The sequence below is a fragment of the Trichoderma reesei genome (genome assembly GCF_000167675.1).
Source record: "Trichoderma reesei QM6a unplaced genomic scaffold TRIREscaffold_2, whole genome shotgun sequence".
Taxonomy (NCBI): Eukaryota; Fungi; Ascomycota; class Sordariomycetes; order Hypocreales; family Hypocreaceae; genus Trichoderma; species Trichoderma reesei.
The window spans coordinates 568,759-590,389 of NW_006711149.1; the positions used below are offsets into that span (position 1 = coordinate 568,759).

The window sequence follows — 21,631 nt, forward strand, 5'->3', positions numbered from 1 at the left end:
CCCTGGACTATGATATCAAGGCCGGGTGTCCAATGTGAAATTAGGTCATCATTGTCCTTTGGCTGGTACTGCGTACTTCGAGTGTACCTGACATACCCAAGAGCGTCAAGTCGCCTCTAGTCGCGTCTACCTTGCCTTAGTTCAACCTGGAGTGCAGTTACAAGGACAGGCCAGGACGAGGAATCAGGGGCAAGAAAGCTCCTACAGGAGATCCCTAGTACTAGTAATACTAAGGGCCAGAATGGATCGCGTTGGCCACTCTAGCGGCTTCTTGACCATGCAGCGGCTATTCACACGATGGGCTGGCCAGAGAGTCTGAGTGGTCGGTCTCCTTGGGGTCAATCTGCCCTTGACCTGCTGGTGCGTGTGTGCACCTTGAGAGACTCACGCAGAGGTACATACCTAGGTACGTTAGTGCACCAATGCACCTGTACCTTGCTAGCCGTACCGCCTACGTACTGCGTACCCACAGCAGCCTGCCTGCTGATCCACCTTTTTTTTCTCCACGACTCCAAAAAGGCTGCATAACGAATTTTGTCCAGGACGAACCGACATCACATGGGCTGCTTGCTCTGCTGCCAATTGCTGCCTCCACCACCATCTTTGCCTCCCGCCTCACTGCCTCTCCTCGCGCCGTCTCTACGACATCACGCGCTCCATTGCCTCTGCCCGCGTCGTTGATGCGCTGCGACCCTACGCGACACGCCCGCGAGCCCTGCGAGAACAAGCGCCGTCGCCAAGTCGCTTCCACCCCGCGGTCGACCGCCAGCACCAGCACCAGCACAGGCTGTCGATGCGCGATAGGCGCTGCTTGCTGCCTTGATCACAGAAACATTTGTATATAAGGCGAGGCGCGTGCCGACCTTCTGAGCCTTGAATCAGCCCGTCGCTCGCTTTTTTTTCCCGGCTCCTTCTTGCGTCCAACCGCCGAAACGCGGTTTACCCCAAACAGCGGAGCCAGCCAAAGGCGACGATCAAGAGGCTGAGAAAGACCCTGTATAAAACATATAGACAAGGGACGAGCATTCTTCTACAGACTGCGCGGCAAGCCACCATCTGAGCGTCAGGTGCTGAAGCAACAAGACACGAGCAAGAACAACGACAGGCGGCCACCGAAGCAAACGCGATGAACAGGACAACGACGTCAGCGGGGGGCAAGCGGAAAGCTCACGAGTCGCCTCAGACGACGCCCCCAGCCAAGCGACCCGTCAACGGCAGCAGCAAACCCGACGTCGACATCGACATGAGCGTGCCCGACATCTCCATCGACGAGGTGAGCTACGACGAGGAATCCGATGCCGCCAGCGACATCCATCCCCACGCCCACTACATCGGCACTCCCGGCAGCCTCGGTGAGTGGCAGGACACCATCCAAAAGGTCGTCCGCAATGTCGTCGCGATCCGATTCTGCCAGACGTGCGCATTCGACACGGATCCTGCCTTGACGAGCGAGGCCACGGGCTTTGTCGTTGACTCGGAGAGAGGGTATGTGCTCTGGCGTTCTGCTTAGGTGCTTTTTTCTGTGTTTGCCCACCCAACCCCTGATTATGCCAGTCATCCCTTCCGGAGCGCACTTCGCTGACCGCTGTTGCTCTCGCGCCATGCCGTTTAGTTACATCATGACGAACCGTCACGTTGTCGGATCTGGTCCCTTCTGGGGCCATTGCGTGTTCGACAATCACGAGGAGGTCGACTGCTACCCCGTCTATCGCGACCCCGTTCACGACTTTGGCATTCTTCGATACGACCCCAAGGCGATCAAGTACATGCATGTGGATGGCCTCACCCTGAGCCCCGACCTGGCAAAAGGTGCGTTGAGAGTTGAGCGGAAAACGGAGAAGATCTAGACATCAAGGACCATGCGATTGCTGACCTTTTGGTAACTTTAGTGGGCACCGAGATTCGTGTCGTCGGAAACGACGCTGGCGAGAAGCTGAGTATTCTCTCGGGTGTCATCAGTCGCCTGGATCGAAATGCGCCCGAGTACGGCGATGGATACAGCGACTTCAACACGTGCTACTATCAGGCCAACGCTGCCGCCAGCGGTGGAAGTTCCGGCAGTCCTGTCGTGAACAAGGATGGTTGCGCCGTTGCGCTCCAGGCCGGCGGCCGCTCCGATGGTGCCTCGACCGACTACTTCCTACCTCTGGATCGACCCCTGCGCGCCCTTCAGTGCATCCAGCAGGGCAAGCCCGTCGTCCGCGGCGATGTTCAGTGCCAGTTCCTGCTCAAGCCCTTTGACGAGTGCCGCAGGCTTGGGCTTAGCCCGAAGTGGGAGTCTGCGATGAGAAAGGCTTTCCCCGAGGAGACCAATATGCTGGTCGCTGAGATTGTCCTGCCCTCCGGACCCTCCGACGGTAAGATTGAGGAGGGAGATGTTCTCATCAAGGTCAACGGCGAGCTTATTACGCAATTCATCCGCCTCGACGACATCCTGGACTCGAACGTGGGCAACACCATCAAGTTCCACCTGCAGCGCGGAGGCCAAGACATCGAGGTTGACATTGAGGTCGGCGATCTTCACAAGATTACGCCGGACCGATTTGTGACTGTTGCCGGAGCAAGCTTCCACAATATCTCGTACCAGCAGGCCCGGCTCTACGGCGTGGCAGTCAAGGGAGTCTACATCTGCGAGGCCGCGGGATCTTTCCGCTTTGACAATACCGACAATGGGTTCATCGTTCAGTCTGTAGACCAGAAGAAGGTGCCCGACCTGGACACGTTCATCGAAGTGCTCAAGGGGATTCCTGACAAGGCACGGGTGGTGGTCACTTACAAGCACTTGCGCGACCTGCACACGCTCATCACGACCGTCATCTACATCGACAGACACTGGTCGGCGAAGATGAAGCTGGCCGTCCGCAACGATGTCACTGGCCTCTGGGACTTTTCCGACCTCGGCGACCCCCTGCCGCCGGTGCCCCCTGTTCGGCGGTCGGCTGCCTTCATTGAGCTGGACCACATGCCGCACCCTGGCATTGCCGCCCTGATCCGCAGCTTTGTGCACATCAACTGCACTCTGCCCGTCAAGCTCGACGGCTTCCCGAAGAATCGGCGATGGGGGATGGGCCTCGTCATCGATGCCGATAAGGGCCTGGTTCTCATTTCGCGAGCCGTGGTGCCGTACGACTTGTGCGATATTACCGTTACGATTGCCGACTCCATCATCGTCGAGGGCAAGGTCGTCTTCCTGCACCCACTGCAAAACTACACCATTATCAAGTACGATCCCGCCCTGGTGGACGCGCCCGTCCTCAGCGCCCGCCTTAGCGACCAACACCTCACCCAGGGCGCCAAGACGTACTTCCTGGGCTACAACAGGATCGGAAGAGTCGTGCATGGGTCTACCAACGTCACGGAAATCACGGCGGTGGCCATCCCGGCCAACTCAGGGGCGCCACGATACCGCGCCGTCAACGTCGACGCCATTACGATTGACAGCAACCTCGGGGCGTCGTGTGGCAGTGGCGTGCTCGTTGCGGAGGATGGTACAGTGCAGGCTCTTTGGCTGCAGTATCTCGGAGAGCGTAATCCAAGCACTCAGAGGGACGAGGAGTACCACTTGGGATTGGGCACGCCGACTCTGCTGCCCGTCATCTCAGCCATTCAGCGAGGAGAGATACCGAAGCTGCATATGCTCTCGGTAGAGTTCCGATCCATCCACATGTCGCAGGCACGCGTCATGGGCGTCTCGGACGAGTGGATCAACAAGGTTACACAGGCCAACCGGTCTCACCACCAGCTGTTCATGGTGAGCAAGCGGACATTTGAGCGGGTGAACCAGCCGGTCTCGCTGATCGAGGGCGACGTGGTGCTGACGCTCAACGGCAAAATCTGCACCACCATTTCCGACTTTGACGTGATGTACTCCAACGAGGTGCTGGACGCCGTCATTGTGCGCAACTGCGAGGAGCTGCATCTCCAGCTGCCGACCGTCACGGCCGACGACATGGAGACGCACCACGCTGTGTCGTTCTGCGGAGCCATCTTCCACCGCCCGCATCTGGCCGTGCGCCAGCAGATTAGCAAGCTTCATAGCGAAGTCTATGTCTCGAGTAGGATTCGCGGCTCGCCGGCGTACCAGTACGGCGTTGCCCCGACCAACTTCATCACCCACGTCAACGGCGAGCCGACGCCAGATCTGGATACATTTATTGCGGCGACGCGGAAAATCCCCGACAACACTTGTACGTTTTCTTCTTCTTCTTCTTCTGCCCTCTTCTGCCCTCGGTGCTAGCTATTACTACTGCAAGAGACCTTTGAACTGACTTTTCGACAACAGATTTCCGCCTCAAGGCAGTCACCTTCGACTCTGTGCCCTGGGTGATTACAATGAAGAAGAACGATCATTACTTCCCCACCATGGAATGGATCAAGGACAGCAACGAGCCCTGTGGTTGGCGGCGTGTCACATACGAGGGCAACCAGGTCTTTGAAGGAGAAGCGACTGACGGAATCCCACCGGTCGCAGGCAACTCCGAGATGGACTAAGCTCGCACTTTGTTGGTGCGTTGTTGACAGGCTGTTGACTGGCTGATGAAAGTAGTTGGAGTAAGGGCATGCATCGACGACGGATTGTAAAAAAACAACAACAACAACATTCACACACTGGCACAAACTACACACACTTTACACACATGGATGGGCATACGGAACAACTAGGGGCGTTCAACGGCTATGAAGGATTTCACAATGGAGTTTTCTTGAGCTGTTTTCATCATCATCTTTACCTTCTTCACCTATACTACTTACTCTCTTCTTTTTCCCCCTTTTCTGACCCTTCGTTTGCAATTGATGGAATCCGTGGCAGCCTAGACAGAGGATGGGATGGGTTGGGTATGGATGGAATGAGGTCCCCTCGACACTCGGCAGTCGACAGAACAGCAACAGCAGCGCCGCCTTCGGCAACGCGACGGCGTGATCCGGCCAACTGCATAACGTAGGTACTATGAATACTACTTAATCATTGGATTGTTGGTAGAGGTGTGGGAGAAGGAGACATTGTCGAACTCCCCTCATGTCGGCATTCAGGCAGCCAAACGGGAAGACTTTCGTACCTGATACAGTATGTTACATGTACAGAAGCTGTTTGGTACCCATACCTAGGTTATCAATATTGCTATTAGCATTGGATAGTAGGTAGTGGTCTTCGGCTTTGCAGACAACTCCTTCGTACAGAAGAACCCTAACCTCAACTCGCATACCCCTACATGAGAGAGGCAACGCAGTTGAAGAGAGACATGCATTGCATCGGCCGACCGGCAGCGTCTCAGACCACCAGCTGCAGTTGGGCTAAACCTATCACGGGGCACCACGTACGAAGGAAGAGGCTGCGTGCTGCGAGCTGCTCTATGCAGAGGATGGATGATGCAGATTCTTGACTTGTATGACTGACGTTGAAGGTGCAGGCAGATAGCGAGAACATTGGTGTGAGTTTACACAGAAGACAATGTACATGAGAATTGACGAGCAATGGTGCGTGCTAAGAGTCTGGTAGTCTGAATGTCGCGGTACCTCAGCTCATGCAATCGATTGCAATCCTGAAGCCGAAGCTGAGGCCCCGCATCAACCAGAAATGGGCTAGACAGGCGCTAAAGTCCCCCGAGGTTCTGAAGGACCCCGGAAGGGACAAAGTATCTGTACCTCGAAATAGCTGCGGGCCGTCAGTGACGTTTGTGTCTCGGGGACGCTTCAGCCTTGGAAGCTCCCGGTTTCGTGTCTGCCTACAACTTCCATCGTACCTCTACCGTAGGCATCTACGGTTCCAAACTGCTGCCTCACCATTCCCACTGCATAAATCATTGGCTTGCGACCACAAACCCTGTCGTTCTTCTGTTCCCTGCCGCCCAACTTGTTGCTTCTCCTTTGCCGATACCGAGAGTTACATATCTGAATCCTTGCGATGCCCCCCGCCTCAGCTACCTGGCTGGTAAGTCGACGTTCATTTCACTCTCTCTGCATCTGACGATGGGACCCCGCCAGCTTCGGTGACGCAACTCGCGAGACGCCGAGCTGAGCTGACATGAAGACATCGGTATACGTGTCATAGACCAAGCTCAAGGTCCAGCTGAAGCTCGCCATCGCGCGCCTGCGCATGGTGCAGCAGCGGGATGAGCAGCTGGGCAAGACGCAGCGCCGGGCCATGGCGCAGCTCCTCGAGGCCGGCAAGGTCGACTCGGCCACGATCCGCGTCGAGAACATCATCCGCGCCGACATCACGAGCGAGCTGCACGAGCTGCTGGAGCTCTACTGCGAGCTGCTGCTCGCGCGGGCCGGGCTGATGGAGGGCCCCATCTGCGACCCGGGGCTGGAGGAGGCCATCAAGAGCATCCTGTACGCGGCGCCCAAGACGGAGATTAAGGAGCTCATGACGGTGCGGACGCTGCTGGCGGAGAAGTACGGCAAGGAGTTTGTGCTGGCCGCCATGGAGAATGCGGACGGCAAGGTGAACGAGAAGGTGGTCAAGAAGCTGAGCGTGGAGGCGCCGCGGAAGGAGCTGGTGCAGGGGTATCTGGAGGAGATTGCCAAGGCGTATGGCGTGGACTGGCCCAAGAGGGAGAGGGTGATGTCTTCGCCGCCGCCCCCGGATTTGATAGATGGGGATGATTTGGAAGACGACAAGGACGGCGGCGATCACTCGGGAGGAGGAGGAGGAGGAGGAGGACAGGCACACAAGAATGGGTCCAACAGAGCATTGACGGCAGCAGAGAGGAAGCTTTCACTGAGCGAGCAGCAAATGGACCGGGCCACGCCGCCGAGCGCGAAGCTCGGGGAGCCCAAGAGCCCGCTGATGGTGACACCGCCGCGGATGACGACGGACAATGTCCACCCCAAGGTGATGATGGGGTCTGTGGAGCTGAAGAGCAAGAAGGACGATGTAGAGGAGACAAGGAAGAAGAAGGCGGAACCAGAAGGATCAATACCGGATATTGGGGATCTGGAGAGGAGGTTTGCAGCGCTGAAGAAGAGGTGAGGGACGACGACGAGACATGCGGTTATGTACGTGTGGCGTGATGATGGTTTCAACAAGCAGACAAGTCGGGAGCCGTGGCGATCATTGATATTAACCAGAAGCCGAGCGAAAATTGCAACCAAGAGCACACATTGTTAGACTTGTGTGTATGCGTGTGCTTGCAGCATGCTCTAATGCCACGAACCGACCTCCTGCTGCTACCACCCGGCCGGCTTACCTACCTTACCTACCTACCGCACCGTACCTTTTAACACAGCTTCCAAGTCACATCTTGTACCACCTCACCTTACCTCAACCATGCCACCTCATGCCGTGCTGTCGTTGCCCAGCTATTCCCCATTGGTGGCTAATTGCAGGCTGCCTTTGTCCGGCAGTCCCTCTCGACTCGAGCACAGGGGAAAAAAAAAAAGAGCCACCGAGTGCCAGCGGGCGTCCGACCCAATTTCCTGCAGTCACTCTGCTCCCCATTCCCTGTCTATCTGCGTGTAGTAGGTAGTATGTATGCAGTAGGTAAGGTAGGTAGGTATGTGTGCGTGCGGGCGGGCGTGCCAAATCCTCCTCCTCCTTGAAGCAATCAAACCATGCCGGGCTACTGCTTGTCGTGCCCGTCGAGCTGTTGCTTCGGCCGCGAAGTCGGCCAGTCACGAGGACTGGCTCTTGTTACACAGCATATTTGCCCTCTTTGGCTCGGCATTGTACTAGTATTTAAGGTGGTGGCCTGGTGGTGCGAGCTCCCGCCGGGTTCCTGTTCCCTTTTTTCTGCTTTCCCTTTTCAGCTTCCTTTTTGTTGTTATTTGTTGTTATTGTTGTTGTTATTGTCTTCTCTCGGCGTCCTTTTGCCTCGGCCTGTGTGTTTTCCTCTATCTGAACAGGAAGATCGATGTTATACTGATTGTGTTGCTCCGGGCTGTTGATTTGTTTTGCTTCTCCTCCGATTGGTGATGCTTTGATTCACTGCTGAGAGAGTTTTCTCACTTTGTTATACCAAAGTACCTTCCTGCTCCTCATATTGCTTGAGCGGTACTTGGTCCCTCAACCCCGTCTATCAGCTCTTCGTCTTCACAAGGCACTGCGATATTTAGGTATCTATCGGTCTGCCAGCTGGCTGCCTCCGTCTTCCCCTGACCGAAAAAAATCAGCAGGTGCAAGTTTGGCTCCTGCCAGCTGCCAGCTGCCAGCCGCCAACATGCCGCCTCACGTGTTCGTGCGAGCAGATCAAAACAATGGGCAGGAGCAAGAGACCCTTCCTGCCCCTCTCCTCTTCTTCTTCTTCTGCTTTGCCCTCTTCACCTTTGTCTCACGTCTCGCCGACTCCCTTGAGGCCTACAAGCGCAGAATCGTCAAGTTTCTTCTTTCCCCCCTGGGGTCTCTGCCCGACCAGCACGACGGACCGGGGGATGACGAGCAGCTCTATCGTCATCCCGTAGAGCAGCAAGACACTGATCGCCTCTTCACCTCTCAACAGTTTCTCTACCGTTCCTGCGGTGGTGACAACCTCCCCTTCGTCAACATGTCTGCGTCCAAATTCGCCATGGACAGCGACAAACGCGTCCTCTACCACGCCCAGGTCACTCTGGGATGCAACGGCCTGCGAGACCTCTTTAGTATTGGCTTCATGCGTCAGGACACGATAGAGAGGAGAATCAACGCCGCGGGCAAGAGGATTGTCCTCAACGGCATCGTCTCTCTCTGTGCCGTCTGGCTCCGCGAGAAGATTGGCCGCGTCTACTCTAACCCGACCATGGCGCCGCCCTCGCTGAAGGACCTCTGCCTCTTCCTCGATAGCAAGGACTGCTCGCGAGACATGTGTTGCCAGATCTTGTGGGAAGCCTTCCAGGAGGTCGACCCGAGCCACACCGACAAGGTTGCGCTGCGAGTTGGCCATGTCACGTTGACGAGTTTCCGTGCCGTCGTCGACCATATATACGATCACTGGTACCTGTGGCTTTTGGAGGGTGCTGGTCCAGAGCAGACTCCGCATGAGAACGTTGCTGCCACCGGAGCATCGGGTCACTTCCCTGCCGCGAAAGAGGGTAAGCAAAGGGCCAAGGACGGACAACTGCCCTATCCTGCCTACAACCACGACCTTGTCCGGCTTTCCACGGATGAGTATGACCTTGGCTTCCAGGCAGGTCTCGAGCAACTTCACAAGGACCAGCAACCGGCCCCCGGCCATCGCAATGGTGATGTCTCCTATGGCGACAGAGCACCCATTGGACACTGCCCCCCTTACGATCTCGGATGCGCTAGCTCCTGGGGCTCTCAACCGGACCAGTCCGAAAGATGCGTCACTCGACTCCAAGGCTGCGTTTGCAAAACTTGTCACGTCAAAGGTTGGCTGTCTCATATACCCAAGGAGGGCGCTGATGTCCCTGACTCAAACGTCGATGCACTAGGTCGCCCTGTCAAAAAGAATGAAGGAAAGGCCAATGACGCGGAGCGAGCGGACTTGTTGGCCAAGCTTGACCGCCTCGCCAAGCGACATCGCGATCCTTTCTTCGCCGAGACCGACTCCGAGGACGAAAGAACACAGGATCCGAAGCCCCTCGTATTCGGACGCAAACAACCGCAAGTGTCACATCCGGTGGGAAAGGGAAAGCAGAGTGCCACCAATCCGAATCTAATCATATTCTCTAGCAGCTCTAGTGATGATGAGATCGAAGTTGCTCATCACAACAATGATGCTGGCAATCTTCATGATGACGACCCTGCGTCTGGAGTGGCAGGCCATGTCGAGTGTCGTCTGTCAGCTTAGGAAGATGTAGGTTTCATGCCACCTTCGACTTCCGCTAGGTAACAGATGTGCTAATGAGTGCGGATAATCGCACATAGGAACATGACGGCAACAAGGGAAAGACGAGTAAGGGCACGGAGAGTGCATCCTCATCTGACCTGATCTGCCTCGATGACGATGGCATTGCAATGGCCGAAGTTGATCGTTTCTTGGCAGATCTCGAAGCTTCTCTAGAGCGGGGAGAGCAGAGTTCGGTTACAGCACTGCAAGTCGAAGGCGAGTCTTACGATGAAGAAGGGATGTACGAGGAGTCCGCCATGGAAGTCTCTCTGCTTGACGGCTCTCCCCAGAAGAGTGACGTGCAGAGTCTTCCTTCGGGACTCACGTCGGACATTCAAATTGGTTGCATCAAGCCGCTGCGCAGGGATCCCCCATACCACCCTTTGGTCCACGACTTGTTTCGCGACCGAGACAACGTCTGGGTCCAGCGAGTGAAGCGTCCCACTGCTCTCGACATGTGGGATGCCGCTGAAAGCTCAGGCTCGAAGGATGGTAATCAGCAATCGTAACCGACACGATTACGCGCAGCGAGTCTCTCTTTCAAAGAACGTGGGCGGTAGTAACTGCCATTCGTGGGTCTCAAGATGATGACGGTTCCCGTTTTCTTTAAAGTTGACGTTGGTTCATGGTATACTTTGTCTGTTTGATGGAAGTGGAGGACATTGAATTTGCAGGGAACGATTGATCTCGACGAAGGTAGTCTCTTGAGCTGCGGGAAAGCAAGGGTAGACCAGGATACAGATCTGCGGAACTGAATAAGATGACAGTCTACTCAACGATGTGACAATAACAATGTATGTGTTGACCACTTTAATACGGTGTCGTAATACGGTGTCGTAGGGGGGCAACTGGGCATCATTGAAGGGGGGTTAAAACCATAGCAGAGGTTGATGAAAGTCGCCATACAAGCACAATGTTAGAAGCCCGGAAGTTCATGGTAGGTAGTCCAACGATGGTTAGGTATTAAGATGTATCCCCAGCGCTCCAATGCGCAGTCTCCAAAACGCCCAAAACGCCAGTGCTATATGCATCCTTTTCGACAAAGGCAGGCAACGCGAAAAAAAAAAAAAAGAATGCGCGGGCTATAGGATGGCGATATGACAATAAGAGAGCAGAAGATCGATCCCCAATCAAGAGTCCCCTTTCATACCTGACTCCGACCCAGAAAAGGCGAAAATATACACGCAATGTACAATCGGTAATCGCTGCACCCCCCTCCCTGAGCTTACTCTCTCCGAGAACCCCAGAGACGAGACACTTGCGACACCAGGAACCAGGAAGAGCAGGAATAGAAAAAAAGAAAGAAAGACGCGTCGTCCAGGGTTACTCCAGCTTATCCAAGTGTTCCAACCGCGTCAAAACGACCTGCTTGCTCGTCTCCTCAATCTCGCCGGCGAGAAAGACCTCGTCAAGGATGGCGTAGACCTTGTAAAAGTTGAAGACGAGGTCGAGCTCGCAGACGTTGCCGAAGAAGGCGTCGAGGACCTCGACGAAGAAGTGGATGGCCTCGAGGAAGGCGAGCTCGTTGTCATTGGTGTCGACGCAGGCGCAGAAGAAGAGGCCGGCGTAGCGGCGGTAGACGATCTTGTTGTTGCGGAACTCGACAAAGTTGGACTGGTACTTTTGGTCGCGGGGGGCGACGAGGCGGTGGACCTCGCCCTTGAGCTTGATCTTTTCGTCGTCGCTGTAGGGGGCGTACCATTTCGCGAGGCGGGTTTTGCCCCTGTGGACAGTGGAGAGACAAGGAGAATGGTGGTGAGCTTTTGTTGGGGGGTTTTGGTCGCGAGTTTGGGGATGCGCGTTTGCGCCGGGGGAGTAATGGGGAGGTGGAAAGAGGTAGAGGGACTTACTGTCTGTTTTGGATGAGGATAAAGGAGAGCATGGTTGCGATTTGGGGGGAGGTGGATGCGATTTGTTGTGGCGGCTTTGTCTGGGGAGGAGGGAGAGTTGCTGGTGGTGGTGGTGGTGGTGATGGTGGTGGAATAAGGGTCAAGCTGGTGATGAATAGGTAATTGGGTTTAGGTTGGTGTTGTTGGTCGGAGGTTCTATGCCGGGTGCTTCCAGGGCGGGTTCAGAGCGTTACAGCGCATGTCCCTTGGCTGAATCGCGGGGCCGGAGCGCACGGATGGTGATGGACGGACGGAGCCGAACAAGTTTGTGGGACTTGAAAGGACATAAGTGGGCAGAGTCGATAGTGATTGAACTTGACTGTAGCTATTGATATTGTTACAATGCGCATAAGAGAAAGAGAAGCTGGTTGGTTTTCCGGTGAAGTGTCGTCTGGACCAGTGCGGTCTTGGTACCAGCATCAAGGGTTAGCCGCTGCTGATGATGGATTGTGCTCGAAGAGATGGTGTTGGTTACATAGGGAGTTTCTTAGTAGAGAAGGACAGATGTAATACTATTTCTCTGAAGAGCCATTGTGGTTCCAATTTCGATTATCTGATGCGCTCTGGTGTACATGCTATAGAGCAACAAACAGATGCTCTCAACCTCGATACCAGGTAAAGTACAACTTAGGTATATGATGGCTGACTGACATAATGGGGTGCAATCCGCGTTCCTCACACGGTCCAAGGCCGGACGAGCTGTTGCGCTATTCTAGCGCCCTTGTAGCGCCTTGCAGCGCTTCGACCCCACTGTATCCAACCTCAAGCCTCCTGTCAAAACCAAGCTGCGACCTGATTCGATCCGGTCTTCCACCTCTTTCCTTTCCTGCCTCACGAGACCGACAACTCCTCTTCCCTGCATGGGGAAAGAAGCATGGCCTGACACCTTACATGTAGGTACCTACCTACTTACAAGTACTGGTTGTCGATCTTTTTGACTTCAACTTCCCCTTCTTCGCATCTTCATCAAATGGATTGTCCATCAATGACCTCATAAGATTCACTATTCGGCGCCTTCTTTGCTCTCCGCCCGGGTCATATTTCTCTTTCAGTTCTCAACTGAGCAGCTCGGAACTCAATTGGACGCTCCAGACAATTGCGGAAGAGTTGGCCCTTGAGTCCTCCTACGGCATCGTCAGATCAGGAAGGCTTTCCATGATACGTCGACATCCCGAATCTGCCCCGAGGTTGTTCTCGTCGAGAGGTGCTTAGCAACAGCTCGAAACAAGTCCTGGACTCTTTAGCCAAGGATAATGTGGTTACGGAAGCCTCTCTACTCGTTACGGCAATGGCAAAGCTCCTACGCAGGCTCGTCACCTCGGTTTGGGGCGATTGCGGCCCCAAGGCCCTCTGGCAGCGCATTCTCAAAGACTTCATAGCCTGTGTCATTGCAACCACTATTGCCGTTCTCCCCCAGATTCGAAGCTGGTCATCCTACCTGACGCCAATGGTGATTGCCTTCTCACACCCAGGACAGCGAATGGGTGTCGTTATCGAGAACATCATCATGATCATATTCGGCTCCGGCATTGGCTTGTCCTGGAATATGCTGGGCTTATACCTGGGGAGCCTGGTCTACAACTCCAACAATGCTGGTGCCTTTACGATTCGGGCCTTCTTCTATCTGGCATGCATCTTGCTTCATGGCTATCTGAGGTCTTCAAGTCCTCGCTTGTTCCTCTTTGTCTTGTCGCTGATCCTGCCCGCCGTCAGCGTGCTCAATGTACCGACCGAGGCCACACCCACCTTGTACACGACAATCTATGTGCCAATTCTCATTGGCGTCGGCGTCATCCTCTTCGTCAACGTCAGCATATTTCCAGAGTTTTCAGGCAGCTACTTGGGCACTTCTACCATCAGTGCTCTATCAGAAATGGTCGACACACTTGAACGAGCCACCCACTGGTTCGTTACCCCCGGAGGCGACCGTGTCGAGTCCCACAGGATGGGAAGCTTCCTGGGCACCCCTGTGATCGAAGATCAGGGCGTCAAACAACAGCAGCCCCAGATGAAGCGTGGCCAGCAGCTCATTATCCGTTACTGGCACAATCTTTGTGCTGTACTTCCAAACCCCTTTCCGTCGGCCAAGGCCAGCGCCAGGGCAGCCAAGCCGCCGTTGCATGCGACTACACTTGCTTTTCTGACGGAGAGGAAGCCCCCGATCCGGACTAAACTTGCCGCGTGCAAAAAAGCTCAGAATGAGGTCAACTTTGAAATTTCCATCTCACCCCTTGCTCCGGCTGACATGAAGCCTATCAGTGTTGACCTCATGAGCCGTCTGTCCCAGAGCGTCATAACACTGATTGGCGCTTGTGAGAACAAATTCATCGTTCTTGACGAGGATGACATGGATGATAGCGACTTAGCAACGGAAGACGATGATATCTGGCAATCACCTAAGTGTCTGAATGCTCTGGATATTGCCACGCCGTCCTCCAGTGTGCCAGAAGCGAACATCAATCTCAACCTCAACTCTGGTACGGCGTCCAGATCCCGAGCTGGAAACTCTGTTACCCACTCTAGCAGGGTCGACTATATCAAGTTGAATCGGCAGATTCGGCTGAGCAGCGCCAAGCTCCTGGAGTCAATCGTCATGCGCATACGGGCTCCTGTACAAGAGTTTCAGACCTCTACCAACGAAGCAGTGCTTGTGCTTATATCATGTTTGGCATATTGCTACGATGTTCCCACTCTCCCTTCTGGCGCCAGGACACCTCGGGGCATCCGATTGGAGGAGATTGATCTGCGGATTGACATCTTCACTGATGCGTTGGCATTATTTGATGAGCAATGCGCCGAGCAACTCAAGCTGATTGCCATGCAGGAGACGGGCCAATCGCTCGATTTTATGCCGCGTATGGAGTCTTTCCTCATCTCGTCGTTCCTCTTGGCATTTCGCCAGTCTTCGACACACATCCTCAAGATGCTTCGTCATGCTCGCCAACTGGTAGAACAGAGACAGCGTCGCCATGATAAAACACGCATCTGGATGCCCCAATATTCAAGTCTCCGCTGGTGGCTACGTACTACTGGCGAGCTTGATTCAATGGTGCTCCCTGAAGGCGCGAGAAAAGCTGCTCGCCGTGGAGAATTGGCCGGAGACAACCCGCCGAAAGACGAATCGAAGGAATCCGCCGGCGTTCTTGATCGCGAAAAGCAACCGAGAGGGGGTGCAATGGATGAAGAAGCGGGCCCTACAGTCGTCCCTCGATCAGAGAGCGTAATCAGAAAGAGGATATCTAACCGCCAGAAGAGAAAGGAGGGAAAAGAGGAGCGCCTACAGTCTAGGGGAAAAGATAGAACGAAACGTCCCGCCAGTTGGGCTCTGAAGATTCGAGGAACAGTGGCAGATGTTTTCGAATGGGCTCAAGACTCTGATGATCTTTTCTACGCTCTGAAGCTATCCTTTGCCGTTTTCCTTGTTAGCTGGCCAGCCTTTGTGCCTTCTTGGAACGCATGGTATGCGAGTGTCCACGGCAGCTGGGCGCCACTTCAGTTGATCTTCATATTCGAGGTGGCCATTGGCACGTCCGTGGTATCCTTCATCATTCGACTTGTTGGGCTAGTGCTCGGCTGCACAGCTGGGTACGTCTCGTTCGTCATTGCCGGGGGCAGCAGGGCCATCCTCGTTGTGGTTCTGGCCTTTACACTGCTGCCCGCTGCATATTTCCATGTTGCAACGAAATACGTCAAGGCTGGTGCGGCAGCCATCATATCGATGAATGTCGTTGCCATAGGTACAGTTACACCTCCCTTCTATTCTTTGTCTACAATCTTACGATCAGAATTATCTGACTTGGGTGCAATCAGCCTCTGAAAATGTCAATACCGAACGGCCACAACAGGTTTACTATCAGCGCCTCGTAGCCTTCCTGGCCGGAGGCATTACAGCGGCTTTCGTGGAACTTGCGGTTTACCCCGTGCGTGCTAGGGATCGGTTGGTGGAATCTCTATCCGCCTGTGTGCAGCATATCCAAAGCATGCAGGGCGCCATGGCCGTCGGGCTGGATGGACCCGACGTCCTTGATGTCCGGTCTCCAAAGCTGCATCGCAATTTTGATCGCTGGCGAGATAAAGCCCAAGCCTCACTTGCAGCAGCCGAGACGTTTCTGCCGTTCTGTTCGTCGGAACCGCGCCTAAAAGGCAGCTTTAAGAAGCTCGCGCCTATATATGCTGAGATTGTGTACGTGCTTCATCAAATCATCGATCGGATGGACAACGTCGTGCAACTCCGCAAGGCTTATGGCTCCTCTGTTCTGGAAACCCTCAACCCGCAAGCATACATGTATCGGCGGAGTATGGCGGCCAGTTGCACCCTCATGCTGTTCGCCGTCAACGAGGCCTTGACAACCTGGCTCCCACTCCCGCAGTTCCTTCCCTCGGCTCGTGTAGCGCATCTCCGGCTGATCCATCGGGTTCGGGAAATTATCACGTCGCAAGCTTCCACCTCGGCTCCTGTCACGCCTACAGTGAGCCATGCCAGTCATTGCAGCAGCACGAGCGAGTACGAAGATCAGGCGAATGAGAAGATTGCTCGCCTGATTACCAAGCATAACTTTCTCTCCTGGAATGCCAGCGCTGCTGGCCACATGGAGATTATTGAGTACCTCGAAGAGCTGGTCGAGCTGGTCAAGATGTTGGTGGGCGTCAATGCATTCCGTTCGGGAATGCTGGAGAAGCCCAATTATACGCGTTATGTGCAGATGAAGGATCCTCAACAAGAGTCCTTGACCACGGCTTACTCAAACACAACTGGCAGCTCATCGACGGCGCACCAAAGCAGCGTTGCTATACAAGAGGAACCGGAGGAGATGCTAGAGTCTGAGCTGGCCCGATCGCAGACGGCTGCCGTTCAACCACAGCTTTCGTATCAGAGATCGCGGAGATACACAGACACGCGGCACAGCCGCAGAAAACCGAGCATATATGAGGGCGATGCGGAGGAAGTACCCATCAGTTTGCGGAGGGTTAACTCGAGACTGTGGCAAGGCAACGAAGCTGCCCGAAGAGGATCACAGACAGGTCCCAACATGCGGTGATGTTTGAATCATATAAGCCATGGGAATCTACACACTGAATATCAAAACATATGAATTTGAGAGTTACAAGCACCTCGGTCTCTGAATCTCAATTCCGGCAAAAGTTTGATAATGTGATGGTACAATTAATCAAGCGTCTGCTGTTCCAGTATAGAAGACGGGAGCAGCACTATGCGAATTATAAAAAAGAAAAAGACAAACCCTATAGGAAGAGGAAGAAAGAGCATAAACCGAAATTATTACAAGATAAGATGGTGGAATGGAAGCTGGGAAGAGAAGACGGGCTTAAATTATGTTGAGGGACGTATGCTGCGCCAGCCTTGTCCCGTTGAGCATTGCGCGCGTCTTCTTGGGCCTTTGTTGGAACCGTCGGAAGGCCTCCTGGACGTGTCTCGGCTCAATTGGCGAACGACCCTCGCTGGGCGGGTCGAAGAGCCCCTGCTGGTGTTTGCGCTTCTTGCTCGTCCCAGAGTCGCCTGAGGAGGCACCCGTCTGGGCGCGCCAGATGTCCTCCTGCTCCTTGACCTTGAGGGCGACCTCCGTCAGCGTCTGGACCATCTCAAAGGTTAGGAAGCCGAGGATATCGACAATATCGTCCGACGGCTTGCTGTCCGTAACAACGCCGAAGCCGGCCCACTCGCGGAAGCGCTTGCCCTTGCGCCAGGTGAAGGATGCCTGGCGGTATTCGGACCAGGTCACATACTCCTCTCGGGTCATGGCTTTTGTGCGCTCGTCGGCCTTGCGCAGACGCTGGAGCGTGATGTAGTTCATCTCCTCTTCCTCTTCGTCCTCCTCATCGTCGCGCTCGGGGACCTCGACGGAGTAAAAGGACGAGGGGTCCCACGGGAGGCCGACCTTGGCCTTTTTGTTCTTCTTGGCGGCTTCATCTACGGGGCCTCCTGGCACGACACCGCCGACAGCGTCATCGCCGGCAGCAATGTCTGCGTCTGCGCCCTTGTCGTCTGAGTCCTTGACGTTTTTTCGAACGTCCTTCCAGGAGAGGAATGTGCGGAGGCGAGAGACTTTGGCGTGATCATGGCGGATCTGGAAGATGAGGTCGTTTGTGCTGATGGATTTTGAGCCGCGCCGGGCGGCAAGTTCAGTGCAGTTGCGCAGCTATTGGAGGGAGAAAGTGTCAGGAAGCTATCTCATTTGCACGACCACTTAAGAGCGTACAGAAGGGGGGGGCAAACCTACCAGTTCAATGACCTGCTGGCGGACGATATCCTCTATGATACCGGTTGTCTCGACGGATGGCTCAGCAGTTTCGCCAGAGACGTACATCATCTGTCGGAAAGAGTCAATGGTTATTGCGCGTCGGGAAAGGCGAGACATGTATCCGGCTTTCATTCGATATCTTTGGCCATTCAGGTAGATGTGCTGATCCGAGTTCATGACTGGGGAAGGGCAAGGCGAGCGCCCTGGGCGGAACGAGGGAAGTGAAGAGTAGGTGGAGATTCTTGAAATGTAGAATGAGAGGGAAAATCCCAACAGGATTGTGAGACTATCAGCTGAATCTCAGATTGGTTGAATGCCTTGCCACTTGGCAGCGGTCTGATGACGCTGGGGGCTGGCATTGCCAGGTGTCGGGGGGTAAAGAATTCTCCATGAGGATTATGATGTAAGTGCTGGGCCAGAGGCTTGTTTTGATGTGAGAAAGCGATATATGAACTGAGTGTGCTGCTAATAGGAGAACTTTTCGAAACAACTCGCTCCCCTTTCTTTGGAATGTTCAAACCTCGACATCATCCATCAGGCTCACTGAGCTGTAGGCTCATGAGAGGCGAATGGGTAGCTCGTGGGGAAGTGTAATGGAAAAGACACAGAGGAGTGCAAGGCGATGCATTGTAAGTCCTCAAGAACAGCTCTTCATGAAGCTCCGCAGACTTCTGAGAACCCATGACACCCGGAGGGCGCATCGCTCCTCGAATCGGACCGGCCAAAGGTAGAATGAAAATTGGTCTCTTACCTGGCTAATCTCCTGCCGATATTTATACGTCTTGACGGTTGAGTCGGCCATCTTTGCGGCGCCCTTATTCCAAGAAATAAAAAATCAACGAATCCTCCTCTTTCTGAATGGCCGGACAGCGCGCGTCCAACCGCCTTTGTCTCCCTTCGAATGCGACGATGACGCCCCAGCCGTGTAGGCCCCCAGAGAAGCACCTCCCCCTTTGCGAAGCGGGTTTATCGAGTAGCCAAGGCGTGTGAGTATGCAAAAGTACGGATGTTCGTTCGACAATGAGTCGCTGTCGTAGATCTCGCAGCGTATGAATGGCGATACAGAAGCCGACGAATCTCCAAAGAAAAAGGACACCGAAAACGTCCCTCTTACAAAGGGGGACCTTCTTTGACGCCGAAAGAGACGTATACAAGAGAAAGCGGAGGAAGCGATAATCACAGAAGCAATAATTCGAGCAAAGATGATTCCCAAAAAGAAGCAAGGAAGAGAAGGATGGAGAATGACAAGTGTGTCTTTTTTTTTTCACCGAGGAGAGACACAAAAAGAGGGTGAGGCTTGAACGCGACACAGAAGTCGGTTTGGGATGTCGTTTAGCAACAAAGTATGCTAAGCACACCCCCTAAGGGAGCGCTGTTGGGTCACTAGATGCACGCCTTACTTATCCGGAATCACGTGAGTTGTTCTACCTTGGTACAGAGAGACACGCTCGAGAGAAGTGACAGTGTCTCACTGCTCAAATGACATTGAGAGTTATCACTTCGAATCGCGTCTTTGATACAAGCAGATCGTCAAGATCTCTATGCCGCTGCAGATCTGCTTCACGGAGGTTTGGTGGAGTGGAAATCGGAGGCCCTGATTGTATGCATGCAAACATTGTGGCTGCAGGCGGTACCTAAAAGCAAACATGGGTCAGGCTCGGGCATCCAGTCATGAGTGAAAGGCGACGGTCCCTGACATATGCACAAGCCATCGATTTCCATTGCAACAGGCACTTTTTTACCAGTGTTGCATGCAGTTGGCCTATCCAAGGCCCCTCCATCCCTCGAACCCGTCCCCCGTAAAACTCCAGACAACAACGTAGTGTCCAGCAAGCAGCTGCCACTCCTCAACCTCGTCGAGTCCCTCAAGCCTGTCAACCCTCTCTTTCTCTTCCTCGTTGACCCATTTACTCCACAAGCGGTCGATGCTCAGCTGGCGGGTTGTCTCATAGCCCAACCGCTTCAGCCGAGCTGCCTCATCTCCTTCGTCTCTGCGCCGTTCGAGGCTAGGCATATGAATGTTCCTTGCCGCCAGGTTTGATATCATTGTCTCGCTGAAAGGATCTCCCAGATGAACTGGCTCATAGATGACGGCAGCAATGTTGGGTATTCGGGAAGAGAAATACGCGAGCACGCCATCCGACTCTTCTTGAGAGAGGTAGCAGAGGCAGCACTCTGATAAGACGAGGGTAGGAACGTCGGTGCGAAGACCAGGCAGATTTTCCTGAGCGGCAGGCGACAGGCGGCGAATATCTAGCCCATGGCAAAAGTACTGACCGTTGGATGGCTGGCTCGACCAGTCCACATCGGTGTCTCCTCTTGAGCGGTTGGTCAAGATGTTGGCCAAGGGCGGCACTGCTTCGACCGTCTTGAGCTTCTTGGCGCTTGTGACCGGGAAGTCAATCTCATGGTAGATGAGCTGTGGATAGCCCTGCTGGGTAAATAGCCGAAATGGCCTCGTGTCGGTGCCGGCACCCAAGGACACTATCTGTTTCGTGACTCCTTGTCTTGAACCTTCACCCTGAGCTCCCGCAAGGAACGAGTGCACCAGGGTATCTATGGCTGTTGTGCGTGTGTATGTTCCTGCAGTAGTTGTGAGCCGCGTGAGAAGAGTGCAGCAGCCTCACCACCCACCCATCACCTTTGTATATACAGGAGCGATAAGTGGTAGCAGGCATAAGGTTGCTTCCGTTCAGTGAGACACGAACCTCGGTTGATGATGGGAAACCTTCTTGCAGGCGGACCATCGATCGCAGATACAAAATACCGCGCATACGGGTCGCTCAGGTACCCCAGGTCGACAGCACTCAGCCTGGACACGGCGGCATCCGTATCGGTTCCCTGGATGATGGAATCGTGGGAAGCAGCAGCTTTGGAGCCGGGCTCAGAGCCTCCGCGTCCCCGGCCTCGGCCTCGGCCCCGACCGCCTCTGCCCCGGAGAGAGAGAAGGTTGGGGATGGACGGCGCTGACATTGCTTTGGATCAAGGGCCTTTATCGCATTTCGAGGTGCTTTTTGCAGGCTGAGACTTTGATGAGGATGCGAGATCAAATAAGGTAAAAGAGAATAAGAGGTCTGGATTCTTGAGTATAAAGCGATGATCAAATGGGCATGTCAAGGGCAGAAGTATCTCATCACTTTGGATCCAGAGCAAAAGTACAAACCGTACGAAAGTCGGCGAATGTTGCCCCACCTTCCGCTGCTGCATTGCAAGAAGCCGCGGGGCATCTGGCCAGCGCCTGCCGCGTGCCAACATTCAGGTACCGGAGAAAGGAAGGAGTCACGCATGACATGTCCAAAATGCTTCTTTATCTATTCCCCTACAGTTTTCTCTCTCTCTCTCTCTCTCTCTCTCTCTCTCTCTCTTCTTCTCTTCATTCTGGTCTCCTTGTCTGCCGAGCCTTGGCTTTGACCAGTCTCTGGAAAATTGGTTCGCTGTCACTGCCGGGTTTTGCCTTCTTAATCTTTGACATGTATATCCACTTATACAGGCAGCGGCTACCCGGAGCCCGAAACACGACAAGATGCTGACTCGCGAAAGCTTCTACCTACTCACGATACAAACACTGCATAGAATTCCGAAGCACGCATGGATAATGAAAGGCACTTCTGGGGCGCTGCAGCAGATGCGGAACAAAGTTTGGTTCCATGGCATGTTCACGAGAACAACAATGGATCCGCAATGTGCCTCGTCCACACCACATTCGTTGCAATGCACT

General features: G+C 54.3%; 7 protein-coding genes across 7 annotated transcripts; 4 read left to right on the forward strand and 3 right to left on the reverse strand.

The window, feature by feature from the left end:
• Nucleotides 1–1,126: 1,126 nt before the first annotated feature.
• Nucleotides 1,127–4,491, forward strand: TRIREDRAFT_55575 (uncharacterized protein; the record flags this gene model as incomplete). The annotated part of the gene is made up of 4 exons (XM_006962042.1): nucleotides 1,127–1,485; nucleotides 1,613–1,809; nucleotides 1,890–4,187; nucleotides 4,283–4,491. 4 exons carry the CDS (start codon nucleotides 1,127–1,129, stop codon nucleotides 4,489–4,491), a joined length of 3,063 nt encoding a protein of 1,020 aa, XP_006962104.1.
• A 1,270-nt stretch (nucleotides 4,492–5,761) lies between these two features.
• On the forward strand, nucleotides 5,762–6,985 carry TRIREDRAFT_120070 (Hypothetical protein). The gene is made up of 2 exons (XM_006962043.1): nucleotides 5,762–5,929; nucleotides 6,050–6,985. Exons 1-2 carry the CDS (start codon nucleotides 5,903–5,905, stop codon nucleotides 6,971–6,973), a joined length of 951 nt encoding a protein of 316 aa, XP_006962105.1. The 5' UTR covers nucleotides 5,762–5,902; the 3' UTR covers nucleotides 6,974–6,985.
• Nucleotides 6,986–8,159: 1,174 nt separating this feature from the next.
• On the forward strand, nucleotides 8,160–10,276 carry TRIREDRAFT_103579 (uncharacterized protein; the record flags this gene model as incomplete). Its single annotated transcript, XM_006962044.1, has 2 exons — nucleotides 8,160–9,557; nucleotides 9,806–10,276. The coding sequence occupies 2 exons, from the start codon at nucleotides 8,160–8,162 to the stop codon at nucleotides 10,274–10,276; spliced, it is 1,869 nt and encodes a 622-aa protein (XP_006962106.1).
• Nucleotides 10,277–11,090: 814 nt separating this feature from the next.
• TRIREDRAFT_55550 (adaptor protein complex AP-2 small subunit) lies at nucleotides 11,091–11,649 on the reverse strand (the record flags this gene model as incomplete). Its single annotated transcript, XM_006962249.1, has 2 exons — nucleotides 11,091–11,490; nucleotides 11,618–11,649. 2 exons carry the CDS (start codon nucleotides 11,647–11,649, stop codon nucleotides 11,091–11,093), a joined length of 432 nt encoding a protein of 143 aa, XP_006962311.1.
• Nucleotides 11,650–12,944: 1,295 nt separating this feature from the next.
• TRIREDRAFT_55454 (uncharacterized protein) lies at nucleotides 12,945–16,695 on the forward strand (the record flags this gene model as incomplete). Its single annotated transcript, XM_006962045.1, has 4 exons — nucleotides 12,945–14,086; nucleotides 14,180–15,398; nucleotides 15,442–16,475; nucleotides 16,578–16,695. The coding sequence occupies 4 exons, from the start codon at nucleotides 12,945–12,947 to the stop codon at nucleotides 16,693–16,695; spliced, it is 3,513 nt and encodes a 1,170-aa protein (XP_006962107.1).
• A 107-nt stretch (nucleotides 16,696–16,802) lies between these two features.
• Nucleotides 16,803–18,697, reverse strand: TRIREDRAFT_44781 (RNA pol II transcription initiation factor IID, 18 kDa subunit). The gene is made up of 3 exons (XM_006961967.1): nucleotides 18,665–18,697; nucleotides 17,893–17,982; nucleotides 16,803–17,811 (listed from the first exon to the last, which is right to left on the reverse strand). Exons 2-3 carry the CDS (start codon nucleotides 17,980–17,982, stop codon nucleotides 16,981–16,983), a joined length of 921 nt encoding a protein of 306 aa, XP_006962029.1. The 5' UTR covers nucleotides 18,665–18,697; the 3' UTR covers nucleotides 16,803–16,980.
• An 816-nt stretch (nucleotides 18,698–19,513) lies between these two features.
• Nucleotides 19,514–20,886, reverse strand: TRIREDRAFT_74693 (uncharacterized protein; the record flags this gene model as incomplete). Its single annotated transcript, XM_006962250.1, has 2 exons — nucleotides 19,514–20,496; nucleotides 20,622–20,886. The coding sequence occupies 2 exons, from the start codon at nucleotides 20,884–20,886 to the stop codon at nucleotides 19,676–19,678; spliced, it is 1,086 nt and encodes a 361-aa protein (XP_006962312.1). The 3' UTR covers nucleotides 19,514–19,675.
• Nucleotides 20,887–21,631: the final 745 nt, after the last annotated feature.